Raw genomic sequence first — 21,903 nt, forward strand, 5'->3', positions numbered from 1 at the left:
GAGATTAAGGGTAGCAGGATAAAAATTCAGCAGCAATTTCATAATTTAGTAATACAATAACTTCGAACAATGGGCAGCATGGTGGCACAGTGGTTAGCACTGCTGCCTTATAACACCAGGGACCTGGGTTTGATTCTCCGCTTGGGTGACTGTCTGTGTGGAGTTTGCATGTTCTCCCCATGTCTGCATGTGTGTTTCCTGGTTTCCTCCCACATTCCAAAGGTGTGCGGGTTAGGTGCATTGGCCATGCTAAATTGCCCCTTTGTGTCACAGGGTGTGTAGGTTATAGGGATTAGTGACGTAAATATATGGGGTTGTACGATGGGGTCTGGGTGGGATTGTTGTTGGTGCAGACTTGATGGGCTGAGTGGCCTCTTTCTGCACTGTCGTGATTCTATGAATCATTTTTGGAAGAAGGCATAAATCAATGAAAAATGACAGTACAATTGAGTCTTATGTTATTAAAGGGATAGGTGGGAATCATTCTTTGTTCATTTGAACACGTTTATTTATGTTCAGTTGGCAACATAATTGCACAAGAAGCATAGGGAGAAAGCTTAATAAACTGAGCACAAATGTATGAAAGGAGGTAAACTTTCCATGAGATAACAGAGTACAAGCAAGAATTTTACTCAACTTTTACAACAGGATCACAATTATCATAATCAATTTTTTCACAGGGTGTACATGAAAAATGTCTAAGGAAACTTTCAGACACATTTTATTAATAATGTCATAACCAATCTTTTTTATTGCTCTGTTGTTGATGTAGAATCACAGTAAGAATTCTCATAGCACCAGGTTTATTTGGTAGTAAATGCCACTAACTTTCGGGGTTTGTCCCTTCGTCAATGAATACCAAGCAAAGCCTTCAATTTTCCTTCAACTACATAATTTATTTCAAGCATGCCATGAACACAATGGCACAGTGGTTGGCACTACTGCCTCACAGTGCCAGGGACCCGGGTTAATGCCAGCCTCAGGTCACTGTCTGTGTGAAATTTGCGCATTCTCCCTGTGTCTGCGTGGGTTTCCTCTGGGTGCTCTGGTTTCTTCCCACAGTCCAAAGATGCGCAGGGTGGGTTGATTGGCCATGCTAAATTGACCCTAGTGTCAGGGGGATCAGCAGGGTAAGTATGAGGGGTTACAGAAATAGGGCATGGGTGGGATTGTGGTCAGTGCAGACTCGATGGGCAGAATGGCCTCCTTCTGCACTGCAAGGATTCTATGAACAAGTTTAGTAGGTGCAGAGAGTTGTTAAGGTGAAATAGTAATAAGCTGCAAAAACTTCTGGGTTTAGCATAACAAGTTGTTTTTAAATTTGAAATTAACTAAACAAAGGAAACAGCACATTCTCTTTTGGTTGGGCACAATGCACATTTAATCCTGTCGAGGTCCATTGCATTTGCAGTTCATTTTAACCTTACAGTGATGCATTGGGGTGCTGCCATTTTTGCTATGTTGCCTTTGAAATAATTTCTTTACAATCTAAAGTCAGTGTGTGAATCTGGAAATCACTGTCTATGTTAATTGTTTCACATAATGCTTTTATAATCCAGAATTATGGTATAATAATTACACAATATCATCTCCGTGAATCTGTGAGGAAACAGAAGAAAGTATTCCGGTAGAAATGTATTGTCATGTAAATGTTTAATGATCTCTAATGCGGAAAACAAACCAGGCAGACTTGACTGCTGTACCACCAGGGGAACTTAAAATAAGTGCCTTTGCAATTATTTGGAAGATTTCATGCACAATTGTTTGGAAGCAGACCAGGAGGGCCACTGAACAATACCTAATGCATTCCTTCTATTGTAAACACTAAGTCGTTGTGGGGGCAACGTAACAATGCAATTCATGCTGCTATGAAAATTCACAACACCCTGTAAAGAATGCTTACTGTCGTTTGCTATTTTGTGTTTTCCATTTTCCAATAACATGCAAATAACATCCTACCTACTGAAAAAGAATTAGTCATCGCGGTGAAAATAGTTATTAGGGAAAATGTCAATCAGCTGCTATCAAAGGAGACCTGCCCTTACCATATTCCCAATGCAACTTGTACATGTTCAACAACGTAAGAAGTCTCACAACACCAGGTTAAATTCCAACAAGTTTATTTGTAGCAAATGCTACAAAGAACTTCCACCCACCCGATGAAGGAACAGCCAGTTCCGAAAGCCAGTGGCGTTTGCTACAAATAAACCTGTTGGACTTTAACCTGGTGCTGAGAGACTTCTTACTGTGTTTACCCCAGTCCAACGTCATATAATGTCTCCACATCATATTTTCAACAAGACAGTAAAGTGGCTTTTGGTACTGTAATGTCATTGTTAACGGTCCCAGAGACTGTTGATGTTTCTGAAAATCAAACGTCAAAGTGCAGAGTATCCCCAAGACTGGAAAAGGTGTGGCAAGTAATGATTAGTTGGCATTGAGTTTTATAAGGCTGGAGGAAATAAGACAAATGAAACAAATTCCACTTGCTTGTTGGTATATAATGTTAACTACACTTTCAGCCAATTTTGCACATAATCCAATGCCACCCTTGCACATCAACCTAAGAACATTAAATACCTGACTATTTTTTAGTCATCTTTCGACTGAAATACAAAGTGTCACGAAACTGACATTCCTAAACTTATCAGAAGTAGTCTGACAATGTGGTTAAAGTCAATCCAGCACTATATGCAGCTAGAGAATTTAAATTCAGTGAATGAAATAAACCTGAATAAAAATATATTATCAGAAAATGGTTATCATTTAGCTAATAGATTGGCATAGAAATCCAATGGTTTACTAATGTCCTTTAAGGAAGGAAATCTGCTGTCCTTTCCTGGTCTGGCCTATATGTGACTCCAGAATCACAACAGTGTGGTTGGCTTTTCATGTGGTTGTCCTTTGAAAAGGCCTCCCAAACCACTGCCAAGAAGGTGGCTGACCACCACCCTGTCATGGGCAAGTGTGGCTGAAGCACCATACTCACCAGAGTGCAACTTAATTTATGTGGCACAATGGTTAGCACTGCTGCCTCACAGCTGCAGGGACCTGGGTTCAATTCCCAGCTTAGGTCACTGTGGGTGTGGAGTTTGCATGTTCCCCACATGTCTGCGTGGGTTTCCTTTGGGTGTTCTGGTTTCCTCCTACAGTCCAAAAATATGCTGGTTAGGTGGATTGGTCATGCTATATTGTCCCCTAGTGTCCCAAAATTTGTCAGGGGGATTGACCATGGCGAATGTACAGGATTACGGAGATAGAGCAGGAAAGAAGGTAAGGCACTCTGTCAGAGGGTGGATGTAGACTCGATGTGCTGAGTAGCCTCCTTCTGCACTGTACAATTCTACAAATTAACTTAAATGCCATTGCATTTTTTGGAATGACTATTCTGAAATGTCTGTATTGTTCTTTTGATTGCATTGAAGCATCTCAGAAAGCAAAATGATTTATTTAGAAAACTTGAATATTATTGCACTGTGATGGCCATTTTGAATTGTTTGTAATGTTCTTTCAGATATTTTAGGAATATAGTATGTTTTTGCAGCAATGATATTAGGGACGGGCAATAAAAGCTGTCTTTGATAGTGACGTCTACATTCCATAAAGGAATATATAGATAGAACATTTAAACAATTAATCACAATTAGGGAGCCATTAATTACTAGGAGCACCCCCATCTCCCTCAGTTACGCATAAAGGACTTGAGTGCCACTTGAGACAGTCCTGGGGAGTGAAAAGTGGAATAGGATCTCTAAATAAAAGGTTGCTATCCAAGGGGGGGTGTTTGCATCCAGATTCAGTGGGACAGTGGGAGTATTCCTTCCTGCCTCGGAATCGGAGGGCTCATGCCCCACTCTATCCAACCCCCTATTGAGTGGTATACTGAAAGTCTGAAAACAGGTTTGACATCCAGCAGGGTACTTGAGTCAAATGAGTGTGGTTGCTCCCTCTTACATCATGAAAGGGTCTCTTTGATTTTGGTTGCAACCCATGCAGGAAAAGGTATTGTAAAGATAAAAACCCCATAAGGAATGCAATAGGGGCAATAGGAATGCAAAAGGAGCTAGACCAGGAGCTGGTCAGTGGTTGAGCAATGGCATGTGTATGACTTATGTTAGAGTGGGGCAGCACACAATGGAAATTCATGCAGTCAGAACTTTTGAAATTAATTCTAAAACCATCAAGATAAAGATGAAAAATAGACATTTCTCTCTTTTTAGCCAGTTTTAAAGCTTATTTACTCGTGTCACAGGTAAGCTTACATTAACGCTGCAATGAAGTTGCTGGGAAAATCCCCAGATTGCCACACTCCAGTAACTGTTCAGATACACTGAGGGAGAAATTAGCATGGCCAATGCACCCAATCAGCATGTCTTTCGAACTGTGGGAGGAAACCGGAACGCCTAGAGGAAACACATGCAGACACGGGGAGAACATGCAGACAGTGACCCAAGCCCAAGGAATTAAACCTGGGTCCCTAATGCTGTGAGGCAGCACTGTGCGACTGTACCACCATATAAGTATCACTTGGATGGAATGTCGGAGGGAAAATCTGGCTAACAGGAAGGTGTGACACTGCAACAAAGCAATAGTCTTTCATTCATTTCAGAGCGAGGGGACTTAGGCAGCCTCTGTTGCTAGTGTGAATTCCTCCCCAACAGATTTGCCTTCCTGCTGTCTGCCCAACTCTATCACTTCCTGATAGGTTAACATGCAATCCATTCCCAGTATTTATTTCTGATGGAAAAGGTGCAAACTTACTCCAGAATGTTAATACTGTAAATTAGGAAATGGCCACATTTAAACCAATACAATTTTTACTTGTGTGTCATTATAAGCTCTACAATCTATTTCACTTTCTGATAGGATAACACGCAATCCATTCCTAGAATTTATTTTTCTTTTGTTCGATGTATGAAATTGCAGTTCACGTACACAGTGCAAAATAATCACCCTGTTCTGACTTCTGTACATGCCAATCTATTAATTGTTCAGCTAAACGAGCCTTAACAAGTTATTGTTCATTTTTGGCACCTCGCCAAAAACATGTCAGCATTTTAATTTATATTATTTATTTTATTGCAACAATGATACCTATTATAGTTCCCTTTGTTCATGTTACTAATTGGTTAAATGATATATTTTTATATTAGAGTGAACTGGTATAACTTCTTAGTATGTTGAAGGAACAGGGTAGTTCGGAACTTACTGCACAGAAGTTACTTCTCCAAGTCTGTCACCCTAAGCAAACACAGATTCCTTATCTGCATTATCAATGTCTTTCACACTTAAGAAATGATGCGATCGGAGTACAATCTCACTGTGATCTGCCGCACACGGGATTGTTGGAATGAATTCATTGGTTCCACAATTGTCAGCTGAGACTCTAAAAATGACATGGTAGCACAGTGGTTAGCACTGTTGCCTCACAGCACCAGGGATCTGGGTTCAATTCCAGCCTTGGGTCGTTGCCTGTGTGGAGCTTGCACATTCTCCCCGTGTCTGCGTGGGTCTTCTCTGGTTTCCTCCCACAGTCCAAAGATGTGCGGTTAAGTGGATTGCCCATACATTATTGCCCCTTAATATCAGGGGGTCTATCTGGGGTAGATGCAGGGGGTTATGGGGATAGGCCCTGGGTGGGATTGTATTTGGTATAGACTTGATGGGCCGAATGACCTCCTTCTGCACTATAGGATCCTATAATTCTAACAATCAGTGTGTTGTCTGTGTCTCTGGATCACAAATCAGTTTTACGACTTTAATCCATTTTGCCTCTTTCTTAAGCAGTGTAATGTTATTGTCAGGAAGCGATATTTATAAAACATTTTGTCTAATCTGTGCTTGGAGCTTAATTGGTCAGAAAACTCAGGACTAATTACATTAATTTAAATAATCTAAGTGCAAAAAAAACCAAAGGATTAAACTCCATAAATCTTCTTAAACATGTGGAAAGAAGCATTGAATTTAAAGTCAGATATTCTGGGTAGTGTTTTTTTTAAAAAAGACACACCTATTATCCATGGATTTTGTTTAAAGATTACATCCTGTTTTCGCACAAGAAGGACTCTGATAATTAAAGATAGTTCTGTGCAGTGGGTAGCACTTCGACACAAGGCGGCTCAGAGTCCTGGCTGTGTGTGGAGCTGATCCCAGTGTCTGAGTCAGTGTCGTTCACATCGGAGGGGGACAGAGGGTGTGAGCGGCTCCCGCATGGAGCGCTGCCAGGATCCGGCGGCCACTTCTCCACCAAGTCCTTCTCCGGCCCAGGCAGGGAGGCTGCCCTCTCCGCTTCCTCTGCCAGGCTCAGTGCCTCCAGCTGCCGGGCTAAGCTCTCGCATTCCTCCGCCCTCTCCCTCAGTGAGGCTTCCCGCAGCCTGACCTGCTCCTGGACGTCCTGCAAGTCCTCCCGGAGTTGCAGAGCAGTGTGCATCCCCTTCTCCAACTCGCCCTGCATCCTCTGGGTCTCTGCCTGCTCTTGGTCTGGGCTGGGGGGTTGGTGCTCTTGCCCCTTCTCCTTGGCATCTGTCTCCCAGGCCTGCCTGAGCTCCTGCTCAATGTCCTGGCTGAGTTTCTGGATGGTTTTGCGGTGTTGCTGCAGCTCCCTCTCCAGCTGCAGCAACATCTCCCTCTTGCTCTCCAGTTGCTGTGATTGCTGGTCCTCTCTGCCCTCCAGGAGGTAGGTCTCCTGGACATAATTCTCCCCCTCCTTCTGTGTCCTCTCCCAGTGCATGCGGGACTGGAAGCTGTCAATGTCTCCGTCCAGCTCCCTCATCCTCTGGAGCTGCTGGCGGATGGTGTGGTCCTGGGAGATAATGAGGTGGACCAGGGTCTCCATCCCTTCCCTGCCCTGCCGCAGTCTCTTCATCCTGGCCAGCTTTTTGAAGGCTTTCCTGACCATCCTCTTCTGTTTTTCCGCCGGCAGCCTCTTCATGTACTGGGCGGGGCTGGGCATCTCCCCCTGGCTCTGCACCACCCTGGCCTCGGCTGCCCTCAGCCCTGGCACGGGCACCGAGGCGCCCCACTTGACCAGGACCAGATGCACGTTGGGCTGCTCCTCGCCCCAGGACAGCCAGAGCCTCAGCAGCTTGGTGGGCGGTGGCAGCAGCCTCTCAAAGCCCCTCCACTTCTCCACGATGCAATATTCCCCTGGCGCCGCGTGCAGCAGCCTGGTGCCCCCCGAGGTGTTGGCGAGGTGGTCCTTCAGCAGGGCTCTCACCACCTGAGCACAGCTGGTGCGTTTGGTCAAGCCGCACACCACCTTCTCCTCCTGGCACACCCACACCGAGATCTGAGCACCCTCCGGGGAGTCCATGGCCACACTCGGGAGAGAGAGAGACAGTCCACCGAGGGAGAGATCTGCAGAAAAGAAAGTAAAGAGTGGATTAGGACACTTGTGAAAAATACAAGTCAGAAACTTGACAGAGCGGAGTAGCAAGTTAACACCATCACGTGACTGCAGGTATTATAACAAGAAAAAACTCCCTGAGGGCAAACCTTGCTCCTTATACTGCATTGCTCTTTGAAAATATTGTCTCTTTAACCCAAAGCATCTCTTAATTAGCACCCCCAAATTGCTCCACCTCAAGTTAAAGGCTGCAGGAATCCCCTCTGTTCCCTCATTCATCCATGTGCTTTTACTGATCTGCCAAAACCTACGATTATACCCTGACAGAACAATCTGTCAGCTTTAATGTGAAGGCAAACTACCTGAGAACCTTGCCTGTCACGCAACCTGCTCAATTAAATTCCTGAAAATATCATATGCCTTCAGAATATTTACTGGATTTTTCTTTGTATTTCGAAAAGCGTTTGAAGTCCGCTCAAATCGATCTTTTAATAAAAACATAAGAACATAAGAAATAGGAGCAGGAGTAGGCCATCTAGCCCTTCGAGCCTGCCCCGCCATTCAATAAGATCATGGCTGATCTGTCGTGGCTCAGTTCCACTTTCCCGCCCTCTCCCCATAACCCTTAATCCCCTCGCTTATCAAAAACCCATCAACCCGCGTCTTAAAAATATTGAGCGAGGCAGCCTCCACCACTTCAACGGGCAGAGAATTCCAGAGATTCACCACCCTTTGAGTGAAGAAGTTCCTCCTCAACTCCTTTCTAAACCATCCCCCTTTATCTTGAGGCTGTGCCCCCTAGTCCTACTGTCCTTTCTAAGCAGGAAGAGCCTCTCCACCTCTAACCTGCCCATCCCATTCAACATCTTATATGTCTCAATGAGATCTCCCCTCATTCTTCTAAACTCTAACGAGTACAAGCCTAGTTTATTCAGCCTCTCCTCATAGTTCAACCCCCTCAATTCCAGAATCAGCCTAGTAAACCTCCTCTGCACTCCCTTCAAGGCCAAAATATCCTTGCGTAGGTGCGGCGACCAAAACTGCACACAGTACTCCAGCTGCGGCCTCACCAGTGCCCTATACATCTGCAGCAAGACCTCCCTACTTTTATATTCAATCCCCCTCGCTATGAAGGCCAGCATCCCATTTGTCTTCCTGACCACCTGCTGCACCTGCAGGCTGGGTTTTTGCGACTCATGCACAAGGACACCGTCGCATGCTGCAGTTTTTCGCCATGTAAGTAATAGTCCTTCCTACCATTATTCCTACCAAAGTGGACAACCTCACATTTGCCAACATTAAATTCCATTTGCCAGTTCCTGGCCCATTCGCCCAGCCTATCTAGATCCTTCTGCAGACTCTCCACATCCTCCGCACAATTTGCCATTCCACCAATCTTGGTGTCATCAGCAAATTTCAACACCATACACTCGGTTCCCTCCTCCAGATCATCTATATAAATGGTAAATAGCTGAGGCCCCAGCACCGACCCCTGCGGCACTCCACTAGTCACCAACCGCCAATCCGAATAGCACCCATTAACCCCCACTCTCTGCCTCCTATTTGACAGCCAATCCTCTGTCCACGCTAACACCCTACCCCCAACTCCATGCCCCCTGACCTTCTGTAATAACCTCTTGTGAGGCACCTTGTCAAACGCCTTCTGAAAATCAAGAAACACCACATCCACCGGCTTTCCTCTATCCACCGCCCTAGACACATCCTCATAGAACTCCAATAAATTCGTCAGACACGACTTCTCCTTAACAAAACCGTGCTGCATCTGCTCTACCAAACAATTCTCCTCAAGATGCCTCGCTATTTTCTCCTTGATCACGGATTCTAACATTTTTCCTACAACAGATGTTAAACTAACCGGCCTATAATTCCCCGCCTTTTGCCTGCCACCCTTCTTAAACAATGGCGTAACATTAGCCGTTTTCCAATCTTCCGGCACTTCCCCGGAATCCAGCGACGTTTGGAAAATAATCACCAAGGCCTCCACTATCACTACTGCCATTTCTTTCAGAACCCTTGGATGCATTCCATCCGGTCCTGGGGACTTGTCCACAATCAGTCCCTCCAGTCTGTCGAGCACCACCTCTCTAGTAACAGTAATGTCATTCAGGCCCTCCACTCCTACCATCTTTCCATCTTTAAATGTTGAACAAGGAACTTTTCCTCTCATTTGGACTTTTTTTCTCATTTCTTAGCTGCTTCTTAAAACTTAGTTTGTTGTTTTATTTATTAGTCACAAGTAGGCTTCCACTAACAGTGCAATGAAGTGTCTGTGAAAATCCCCCAGTTGCCACACTCTGGCGCCTGTCCGAGTACACTGAGGGAACATTTAGCATGGCCAATAGGGGGATTAGCAGGGTAAATGTGTGGAGTTACGAGAATAGGGCCTGGGTGGGATTGTGGTCGGGAGAGACTCCATGGGCTAAATGGCCTCCTACGTACTGTAGGGGTTCTCTCCTCTAAACATTGTTTATTATGTGCAGACTTTTCGCATTTAGCCTCATGATACTTGCAGGTAGCTCTACATTGCCATATCTTCCTTCCCATATGAACTGGGCATCCAACGCTGGCTATACTGATGTCCATGCACATTAGAATATCAAAGGTGTCCTGACCTTGGGATCAAGAGCAGAGATCACCTCACATTGCTGGGTGAAAATCCCAGAAATCCCTACTTAACAGCACTGTGATCTGCTGGAAGTTAATGATAGTAACTCACCCTTGGCATCTGAAGTGCAATATTTCTGGGCAATAAATGTCTGCCACACCCGTATCCCAAGAATGAATAAAAATTTCTGCTTCATTGTTTGTGGGCAGAATTAAGGAATTTGGTCTCAAGAATATTTTGCTTGACAACTAGCCAATGACATGCCTGGTATCAGAATGATGCAAAACAATCAATAGTTCTCATTTCTACTTCAAAATTCTCCTGTAACTATCAGTCCCGAGCAACCTTCATATAATTTACATTGATTTTCCTCTTTTTCCTACACATATAATTCCTACATTTTCTATGTAGTTTAAAATGTTGATATTGGTTGCTGAATAGAAAATAAATTATGAAAATTATAGTTATTTTCTTGTACAGAACTTGAGTGTTGTTGAAAAAAGAGAATTTGAATAAAAGCTTGGCAGTTAATGTTCTCTGCCGCGTTCTCTACAGCAACAATCCATCAATTAGAATCCATTTGCCAAACAACCAGCACTCCCTTCTCATGCTGTATAAATTGCTATTTCCTTCACTGTAGGTTCATCTTGTGAGCTCTTCTGATGAGTGCAAGATGAAAAGTTTCAACAGCATGGCCTTTTCTTTAAGAAATATTACAACTATATTCAGGGAGCGTGCCACTTAAGCATCTCAAATTGCTTAATGTAAGTCCTGTATGATGCACTACCTCATACAATATACAATGGTAACAGTGGTGGCACAGCGGTTAGCACTGCTGCCTCACAGCGCCAGGGATTCGGGTTCAATTCTCAGCTTTGGTCACTGTTTGTGCGGAGTCTGCATGTTCTCCCCATATCTGCGTGGGTTTCCTCTGGGCGCTCTGGTTACCCCACACAGTCCAAAGGTGTGCCATGGTAAATTGCTCTTTATTAACATATATTAGCAGAGTAATATATGGGGATAGGGCCTAGGTGGGATTGTTGTCGGTGCAGACTTGATAGGTCGAACTTCCTTCTGCACTTTGGGACTCTATAATGCCTATTAGGATATAAGACAATAAATTAATATGTAACACACATTCCACAATATTGGACCCCTCAGAATTTCAGGTTACTTTATATGATGAATAACAAAGCAATTAATCAGACACCTTATTACGCTTATGCATAAATGCCAATTAAAAATACACCTTCCTGACTTTTAATTATAAACTTTGCTTTGTTGTGATAAACACAATTTACTTTACAAAACATGTTGTTTAACATTCCATGATACATCTTTCAGTAAATTATATGTTCATTTAAGGTCTCATTGCACAGATTTAACATTTGCCTTTGAAATCCCTTTACAGACATTCTACAATCGGAATTGTTTAAGAAATGCAATGATTATTTATGAATATATTTACTTTGATAGATTAAGCCTTGAAGGAAAATGCATTCCAAGTACTCTCAGCGTTTAAAACGTTTTTTTTTATTAGCTCATGAATACAATCCGGATTTAGGTACAGAGCATTCCAAACCTTCAAAGTTACTTTTCGACAGATTAGATTAGAACAATGGATTCTTAGAAAATTGAGAATGCCATGTTATTATTTGAATGGACCTATAAATAAAAATGACATTTCACTATGCACGGCCGTGCTTGACCTCAGTTGGTTCAAAGGAATGTTAAAATTACAGTATGTAGTAGGAAATGAGAAGGAGGATTTAAGATAGTCCTTTAGATCAACTTTGTAGGTCAACAAAAGAATGATTTAGAGAACTTTTGTTCATTTATTTGGTTTGCTTTTGAGTTTCACACATTTTTCTACCACAGTGCGGCACGATGGCACAGTTGTTAGCACTGCTGCCTCACAGCGCCAGGGAACTGGGTTCGGCTCCCGGCTTGGGTCATTATCTATGTAGAGTTTGCACTTCCTCCCTGTGTCTGCGTGGGTTTTTTCCGGCTGCTTCAGTTACCTCCCACACTCCAAAGATGTGCGGGCTAAGTGGATTGACCATGCTAAATTGCCCTTAGCGTCAGGGGGACTAGTTACGGTAATGATATGAGGTTATGGGGATTATGTTTGGTGCTGACTCGATGGGCCAAATGGCCTCCTTCTGCACTGTAGGATTCTATGAGCATCGTGAAGTGATCAGGTTACGTCTCAAGGAAAGGTTGTGCCATTTAGGCTTGTATCTGTTGGAGTTTAGAAGAGTAAGAGGTGATTGAAATATACAGAACCATAGAATTCTCACACTGCAGAAGGAGATCATTTGGCCCATCACATTTGCACTGACGCTCTGAACGAGCATCTTACCCAAGCCCATTGCTCCACCTTATCCCTATAACAGCATGCATTTACCTTGCTAATCCACCTAACCTACACATCTTGGGACAGTAAGGCCATTCCATCTAATGGCACATCTTTGGACCATGGGATGAAGTGGAAATGATCGGAAGCTTTAAGTTTCCGGGTGTCCAGATCACCAACAATCTGTCTTGGTCCCTCCATGCTGACGCTATAGTTAAGAAAGAGCACTAGTCCCTCTACCTTTTCAGGGGACCAAGGAAAATTGGCATGTCTGTTACGATTCACACCACAGTAGCACAGTGATTAGCATTGTTGTCACACAGCACCAGGGACCCAGGTTTGATTCCCACTTTGGGTCACTGTCTGTGCCGAGTCTGCACAGAGTGGGTTTCCTCCGTGTGCTCCAGTTTCCTCCCACAGTCCAAAAGACAAGCTGGTTAAGTGCATTGGCCATGCTAAATTCTCCCTCATTGTACTGGAATAGGCATCGGAGTGTGGTGACTAAGAGATTTTCACAATAATTTCATTGCAGTGTTAATGTAGCCTACTTGTGACGCTAATAAATAAACTTTAATCTTTTACAGATGCACCATAGAAAGCTTCCTTTCTGGTTGTATCACAACTTGGTATGGCTCCTGCTCTGACCAAAAACTACAAAGAGTCATGAATGCAGCCCAGTCCATCACATATACCAGCCTCTCATCCATTGACTCTGTTACACTTCCCACTACCTCAGAAAAGCGACAGCATAATCAAGGACTCTATATACTCTGGACATACTCCCTTCTACCTTCTTCCATCAGGAAAAAGATACAAAAGCCTGAAGACAGGTACCAACCAACTCAAGAACAGCTTCTTCCCTGCTGCCATCAGACTTTTGAATGGACCTACTTTGCATTAAGTTGATCTTTCTCTAAACCCTAGCTATGACAGCAACACTGCATTCTGCACTTTCTCCTCTCCTTCTCTAAGTACGGTATGCTTTGTCTGTATAGCATGCAAGAAACAATATTTTTCACTGTAGGCGAATACAGGTGACAATAATAAATCAACTCAAGTCAAATCACAAGGGGAAACTGGAGCACCTGAAGGAAACCCACATATTTTTAAGGCAGAAGTGGATGAATAAAGAGAATGTCAGGTCATCAGGGGCAGGTGAGATGCAGATGTGAGGTTGCTATGTGACCTATTACCATGACCCTATTAAATAACACAGCAAGCTTGCTGAATGGCCTTCTCCTGCTCCTTGTATGAGCTCTAAGCACATTCCATAAACCAAACAATATATTAAATAGATGCAATTCATAGAATCATATAATTTCTACCAGAAATTATATGATTCAACCCATCGATTGTGCATGGACTCTCTGACAGAGTATATTACCAGGCCCTCACAATGAAGAGGCAATTTAGCATTGCTATTCCATCTAACCTGCACATCTTAAGACTGGGAGGAAACTGGAGTCACTTGAACAGCAGGTTAGGTGCAAAGATTCGCATTCTAATCAGTAATCTCCAAACTGTCTGTGCTTTATATGCTCTGTCCGAGGCCAGAACTCTCCATTCACCTGATGAAGAGGCAGTGCCCTCGAAAGCTTGTGAGTTTACTATCAAATAAATCAGTTGGACTAAAACCTGGTGTTGTCAGACTTTAAACTGGAGCACCCAGAGGAAACCCGCACAGACATGAGGAGAGCATAAAAAATCACATGAACTTCATAAGACTTCTCATAACTCAATCTTTTTTGTACTATGTTTGGTGGGGTGGAAGGGGACATGCAATTGCAAAGGTCAATAATGACATCAACCAAATGCTAAAATTGATCTCAAAGGAGCTTATCACTCAGGCTCTTAAGGCTTCATATAATCAATTGATACGGCTGGTACCAAAATAACAGTTTAAAAGTAAAGAACCTACATCAGATAAGGGATTACAAGCTATTGTTTCCTCCCAATTTGAAGTTTTGCGGGCAAGTGGAATAAGCACCGATCAAATGCTGCTAGTTCTGGGTTACGGAGACATTATGATCTAAATTGAATGGTGGAACAGGCTGAATGGCCTACTCCTGTTCCTATGTCCCTACTCCCATGTTAACTAACCTCTTCAAAAAAATGGATGAATAACTCTGTCAAAAAGACTGCTGTTTAGTTGCTATTTTCCTTTTAGAGTTTATTGCTTTTCTGTAATTTATGCACAAAGAGACAATAAGGCTCAGGAATTAGTCCCTGAACTACGTCCAGCAATCCAAATCTAATCTTCCATCTCTTTATCGACCCTGTTTATCACATTCTCAAAGAAATCTATTAAATTTGTTAAATATCATTTCCCTTTCAGAACACCATGTTGACTCTGCTTAATGATGAGTTTCTAAAAGTCCCACTATTACTTCCTTAATAATGAATTTTAGCTTTTTCCCAATGACTGGCCTATAGTTTCCTGCTTTCTGTTTCTCTGTTCTTGAGCTCTTTGTCGTTACCCAATCTGCTGGGACCTTTCCAGAATTTGAAAGTTTTGGTAGATCCATAGCTGGTGGGAGGTAGCTCCGGACTGGTATGAAGCCCAGGAATAACTGAGATTGGATGGCTTGTTGAATTTTCTGAGCATTTTATAAACTTAGTATTAGAACATAGAACATAGAACAGTACAGCACAGGAACAGGCCCTTCGGCCCACAATGTTGTGCCAAACATGATGCTAAATTAAACTAATCCCATCTGCCTGCCCTTGATCCATATCCCTCTATTCCTTGCATATTCATGTGCTCATCTTAAAACCACTTAAATGCCTGTATCATATCCGCCTTCACCAGCATCCCTGGCAGCACGTTCCAGACACCCAACACTGTTGGTGTGAAAAACTTGCCTCTCACATCTCTTTTGAACTTTCTCCCTCTCACCTTAAGTGCATATCCCCTCATATTAGACTTTTCAACTCTGGGAAAAAGATTCTGGCTGTCAACCCTACCTATGCCTCTCATAATTTCTTAACTTCTATCAGGTCTCCCCTCAGCCTCCGCTGCTCCAAAGGAAACAAATCTATTTTGTCCAGCTTCACTTTATCGCTCATACTACCTAATCCAGGCAGCATCCTGGTAAACCTTGTTCGCGCCATCTCCAAAGCCTCGACATCCTTCCTGTAATGTGGCAACCAGAATTGAATGCAATACTCTAAGTGCGGCCTAACCAAAGTTTTATAAAGCCGGAACATGACATCCTGACTCTTGTACTCAATGCTCCCACCAATAAAACTTGCCATACGTCTTCTTTACCACCAAGTTACCATCAAGTTTTAATATTACTAGCTGGGTTTCAGTAATGCAGAGATACTTCTTTGGGGTTCGGTGCATAACTTAAGTAAGCATACCTGAAGGTCAATGTATCTAAATATGAATATTGTTGGAGGTTCTCTACTGTAGGCGTTGTTTAGTTCTTTGCAATTGTTTAACGAACAAATAAAAAGCACATCATTTTAGGGTAGATTATCTGAAACCTAGGATCTCTGACCTTGCCTGGAACTGGGATTCTGTGGTTCTACTGCAGGTTAGGTGGATTGGCCATGCTAAATTGCCCCTTAGTGTCAAGGGGGCTAGCGAGGATAAATGATTGGGGTTATGGGGTAGAGTCTGGGTGGGATTGTGGTCTGTGCAGACTCGATGGGCCAAATGACCTCCTTCTGCCACATAGTCATAGGTGTATAAGGAGTATAGCAGGGGGCTGAGAACACAACCTGCATATTCTGCACTCTTTGAGTTTTATATTGAGCTTTTGGAACCTACATGTGATAAGGGATAATGTGGCTCCACAAAAAATACATAAGTGGGCAACTAATAGGGTAATCCTTCTTTAAGCTCTTGGTCATCAGGATTTGCTTGTGTTGGATGTATTTACATTAGAGAAATCCAATCTCAGAGAAGACATGTTTGAGGCTTTTATGATGAAGAAGGCTAAAAATTTCATTAAGGTTGGTAAGTTATGATAGGGTTTATGGATTAGAATGTGTGAATATAAAATTACTTGGCCGAATAAGGTTTGATGACAAGAAGTATTTCTTTACGTGGTGTCCTTATCCTTTGGAACAGGCAGTTCCAAAGCGTGCAGTGACCATGAATTTCCTACAAGCCTTCAGAAGAGAGTTTATGAGAGAGTACATGTTGCTCGAAAGGTAAGGAGCAGAGTAGCTGGAAACAATAAGTTATTCTGGTGTCCTGGAGCATTTTTAGTTGCTTTACTAAGTCAGAACCTTTCAAAGCTTTTCTTAAATTGGCCAGAATTTCTTTCTCCGCATTTTCACCTTCCCAGGGATATTATGTGACTGGGCTGAAGAAAGGCTTGGAATGCTGTGCTTGTTGCTGCACTACTTCCTGTTCCTCCCTTTTTACACATGTGTAGGTTCATTTACTTCCCATGAGGAAGTGTTCTAACTATGTTCTGACGTCAATCAGAATTTAATCGCTTTTTGATGAGGCAAGTTTCCAATTTGGCAGATGCAGCGAGTGGATCAGCAGTGAGCACATCCTTTTATTAAATTTAGCTTTGACGCTTTCAAGAGTGCTGCCTGGGATGTGGCCCTACAACTATTGCAACAATTTCCTGATCTCCCTTGCCATTGCTAACAATGAGCTGGGGGATTCAGAATGACATGAACATTATATCATGTCACTGGCAAGATTCTCTAGCCTTCCCTCAGTGCTTTTCTTGGCACGGCGCCATTCAAGTGAGGTGGCATCTTCTGCTCCCACCCCTGTCAATGGGAACTCCCGCTGAAGTCACCACATGCCACTGGGGCATCCCAGGAGGATCAGAGAACTCTGACCACCATATTTTTGAGGTGGATGGGAGGAGTTTGAGGGTTGGGAGAATTCTCAGAAGGTCACGTTGCTTGGACCTGGGGCAGAAAGGTGATGAGCACAGGGGCTGAATATTATTTAAGTGGAAAAATACTGCAGAAAGCTGCAACGCAGAGGCATTTGGGGGTGCTCATGCATAAATCGCACAAAATACTAGCAAATGTGTTCAGCAGATAATTGGGAAGGCAAGTGGAATGTTGGCACGAATGTTTCAACATAGGAGCAGAATTAGGCCACTCGGCCCATCAAATTTGTTCTGCCATTCAATCATGGCTGATATTTTTCTCATCCCCCTTCTCCTGCCTTTTCCCCATAACCCCTGATTCTCTTAAAAATCAAGAACCTATCTATCTCTGTCTTAAAGACACTCAATGACCTGGCCTCCACAGCCTTCTGCGGCAAAGAGTTCGACAGATTCACTACCCTCTGGCAGAAGAAATTCCTCCTCATCTCTGTTTTAAAGGATTGTCTCTTTAAATAAGACAAGCCATGAATGGCAGAGCAACCTTAACATGGCTGGCTGTTACTATTGCTTCTGTTCTTATATAAGCTGTTGCAAACCTAAGCAATTGTATGAGATGATAACATTACATGTCAGAATCCCTATAGTGCAGAAAGAGGCCATTCAGCCCATCGAGCCTGCGCTGACAACAATCCCACCCAGGCCCTATCCCAGTAGCCCCAAACATATTTATCATGCTAACCTCCCTGACTCCAAGGATCAATTTAGCATGACCAATCGAACTAACCCGCACATCTTTGGACTGTGGGAGGAAACCGGAGCACCTGGAGGGAACCCACGTAGACACAGGGAGAATGTACAAACTCCACAAAGACAGTGACCCAAGGCCGGACTTGAACCCAGGTCCCTGGAGCTGTGAGGCAGCAGTGCTCACCACTGCCACCATGCTGCCCAATTTTTTTTTGACCCACCCTACCACATCCCTCTCTCCACACTGACTGTGAATGTTTCCCCCTACTACCAGCCCCCTCGGGGTCTACCATCGACACCACTGACCCCACCCTATTAGACACTTCTGCCCTTTTTCCTGGACATTCTCAGCCCCTTCCCCCATATGGAAAGGAGGAGCTGAAGCGACTGTAACCTAAAGAGGGTTGACTGAAATCTGGAGGATGGGCAGTGCTGAGATTTGGCAACCCTTGCTGGATTATACTCCAAGTCCTGAGAGGGGTTTGAGGGGGAGTAGGTGCTGGCAATAACCCTGGGCAGGGCAGGGGGATACCTGGGGCAGGCTAGTACTGGCAGAGGTGTTGGAGTAATGGGACTGTGGGGTGTGCTTGTGTGTCATTCCCGAGAGTCGTAGGGGTTTTCCTGGGTATAGACAAGGAGTAACCTGGAGCTTGGGAATCACTGTCAGATAAAACTGGGGAAGAGGGGAGGAGGGCTGAAAGCAGCCAAGCCAAGAGAGGTTTCAGTTCTTTGAAATGGTAAAAATTGAAAGCACTGGGGATTGAAAACAACACTGGTTGATGGGAGAATTGGGGTGAATTTGGGGTTTGGGCATTGACACTTTAGATTAGTGTGCTGGAGAGTCCTGGGTTGAGGGTACTCAGAGGAAAACAGATTCTCAGGAAATTCAGGGGAGCCATGAGGAATTGGGATGTGTTGGAAAGTTATAGGAACACTGCAGGGAAGTTGAATTTGAGCCACTGTGAAAGGTAATGCATAATAACTGAGAGTGTGTGACTGGAAAAAGTCCAGCCCATGATGTAAGTTTTGGTCTCAGGTCCATGCATAAGGCTCTGGAATGGCTAAAAGTTGGGAACAGAAGCACCAGCCTAGAACAGAGCAAAAACGCCACGAGAGTCACGATCAAGGGACACATGAACAATGGTGCAGCTAAAAGGACTGATAAGATGATTTCAAATGGTGAACTGGCCTGATGTGCTAGAGGGGAGGGAATATGATGAAATTACGATCAGAGCAACTCTTAGAAGAGATTGTGGGTGTGTAGACCCAATTCAATTAGAGCATTCCTGAGGCCTTTGAACAAAATATTTTATTTATATATTTTCTGCCCCTCCCTTTCTCATAGAATCTTTCAGTATGTAAGGAAGCATTTGGCCCATTGTGCCCGTGCTGACTCTTTGAAAGAGATGCCAATTTGTCACAAGCCCTTGTTTCTTATGGGACTGGAGGAGGGGATAACTCTGGAAATGGTTCCTTTTCTAGTATATATTCCATTGTCTGTTCACTGACATTTTGAGTCTGTTTCTACCACCTTTTCAGTCAGTACATTCTAGATCGTAACAGCTCACTGTATAAACATGTAATCTCCTCACCTCCCCTTTTGAACAACATGTTGAGTTCCGACAACTAGTAATCACTAAGACCTATCAAAATCAATAGTTCTTAAGATAAAGGCAAAATGCTGCGGATGTTGATATGGGAAACAAAAACAGAAAATGCTGGAAAATCTCAGCAGGTCTGACAGCATCTGTGGAGAGAATAGAGCTAAAAGTTTGAGTCTGAGAGGTCATCCGGACTTGAAACATTGGCTTCTCTCTCCACTGATGCTGCTGAGATTTTCCAGCGTTCTCTGTATTTGATTCAATAGTTCTCAATCTATTTTGGGATGACCTGAATAAAAGTCACACAGTATTTCACCTCTCTAAATAAGTTGGGCGATGCTGGAATTTTTTTTCTCCCTCTTTCTCCTACTTGCCTCTTCTTCTTGTTCTGCTCATTCCATCATTTGTATCTTCCTCCACTTTGTTCCTTTGTCCTTTACTTTTGTTTTTCTGCTCTTAGCCCTCTTTTTCCTTTCTGTGCCATCCCTTTTCTCTGCCCCTTCTGCCTCTTCTCCCAGGCTATTTCCCTCTCTCTTCCTTCATGTTCATTTGTTTTAGACATTTTGCTTCACAAGTTACAACTACAATATGAAGAAGAGTCAAACATTGCAAAGAATTGAGTAGAAAACTTGATGTGAAAAAGACTTAAGCAGGAAATGACTCTGAGGGGATCGGGTGCTTCCAGCTGAGAATGATTGATGACAGGTCGGAAACAGGGTGGAAACAAGCCAGGGTGGATTCCGAACAACTCGGGGTGGATTGGAGCAGGTTGGAAAAACCTTTTGAAGATTGAATAGATTGAGTATAGGACAGGCGGCTCGCAGCCAGCTGGGGATAACTCTGGACGTATTAGAACAGCCTGGGAACAGAGGAAAGTTTAGCCCCGGGTGGAGCCGATGTTAAGAAAGGAAGGACTTGTCACAATTTATATGGACTGTAGCCAGTTGGGAGGAACAAAAGTCAAGTGAACAAAGCCCAGCTCAATAAATGAAGCTGCAGCCAACAAAGAAATCAGCCTCTCTGGGAAATTAATGTACTGGCATTTACAACACTATTAACGTAATTCCACTGTGCATTACTGACCTACAAACACCTTACAGTGTTTCTTAGAGTGTTTGTTCATTTATATCTATGAAACCATAGAATATGAAACACAGTCAGCTAGACATGAATTATTTGCATCTACAACATGCATTCTGACTTCCCAGAGAGAAGTCCTCTGTGTGCAAAGTTCATGGCTATGAAAGGTTCTATTTCTCTTGCGGCTAATTTTTAAATGTTGGTGGAATGCATGGATTATCAATATTTTAAGGTTCAGTTTTAATGTTATTTATGTTATTTTGGCAGGTTTTTTTTTAATTCAGGGGAATATTAAGGGTGTGAACAATGGAGTCGTCGAGGAGAGGTAAAATGGGAGCCAAGCATACCAATTTACCAATGGTTAGCACTGCTGCCTCGTAGTGCCAGGGACCCAGGTTCAATTCCGGCCTTGGGTCACTGTCTGTGCGGAGACTGCAAGTTCTTCCCGTGACTGTGTGGGTTTCCTCCACGTGACCCAGTTTCCTCCCACACTCCAAAGATGTGTAAGTTAAGTGGATTGGCCATGCTAAATTGTCTCTTAGTATCAAAGATGTATAGTTTAGGGGGATTTGTGGGGCAAACATGCGGGGTGAAGGGGATAGGACCTGGTTGGAATGCTCTGTTGGAAAGTCAGTAAGGATGCAATGGGCCAAATGACCTCATTCTGCACAATACAAATTCAATGATTCTCAGTGTTGTGATTCTAATGATTCACAACATTAATGATTCAAATGATTCTAAGATCACTGCTAAATCTCTGGAGCTATTTCTTTTAAGTAATCTCAGGTGAATATTTAAAGCAGGTATCTAGCTGTTATTCATTTGGGGCCTAATACTTGTCGCAAGACTCAATTGTGAAATTTGTTAGCAATGAGCAGGAGATGGGCCTACCTTGCCCAGGATTCCTTAGCAATCTCAAACATGCCAACTCCAAGTCATCCTTGTATTTTTCTTTGTTCAAAAAAACCCAGTAAATCCAGGAGAAGAGGGCTCCCCTGACTCCACAATGGTCACAATCTCTCCTCACTATATTCCAATTCTCTCTGACAGGACTTACAGTAGCATGGCGAGTGGATCAGCATTGCCTTTGTCAGGCAAGGTATCGGTGGAGGCATGATCCAGGCTGACAACCGATGGTGATTATGTTGATGAGTCCTGAGGCCTTGCTGCCATTAATCTTTGTGCCTTTCAGTTTACGTGGGAGTAATTTTAATGGTCACATTCTATTATTTGCCAATTTGTGATCACAAGTTTTTTTTTTAAATGGCTTTCTGTTACTCATATGTCCCCCATCACTACTTGTTAACAAAGTCAAATTGTCTTTGATTCATTTGTGT

At 43.4% G+C, this 21,903-nt stretch overlaps 1 protein-coding gene across 2 annotated transcripts in view; it reads right to left on the bottom strand.

Annotated features, from left to right (window-relative positions):
• Positions 1 to 2,297: 2,297 nt before the first annotated feature.
• The window catches only part of LOC145344212 (ras association domain-containing protein 9-like), a 33,017-nt gene continuing 13,411 nt past the window's right edge, over positions 2,298 to 21,903 (bottom strand). For both annotated transcript variants that reach the window (XM_080191183.1, XM_080191184.1), the window contains exon 2: positions 2,298 to 7,356. In XM_080191183.1, the coding sequence (XP_080047309.1) occupies positions 6,074 to 7,312 (1,239 nt within the window). In that variant the 5' untranslated portion in view covers positions 7,313 to 7,356 and the 3' untranslated portion in view covers positions 2,298 to 6,073. The remainder of the gene's footprint in view (positions 7,357 to 21,903) is intronic.

The sequence above is a fragment of the Carcharhinus amblyrhynchos genome, chromosome 6, assembly GCF_965287045.1.
Source record: "Carcharhinus amblyrhynchos chromosome 6, sCarAmb.v2.hapA, whole genome shotgun sequence".
In the NCBI taxonomy this organism is placed as follows: Eukaryota; Metazoa; Chordata; class Chondrichthyes; order Carcharhiniformes; family Carcharhinidae; genus Carcharhinus; species Carcharhinus amblyrhynchos.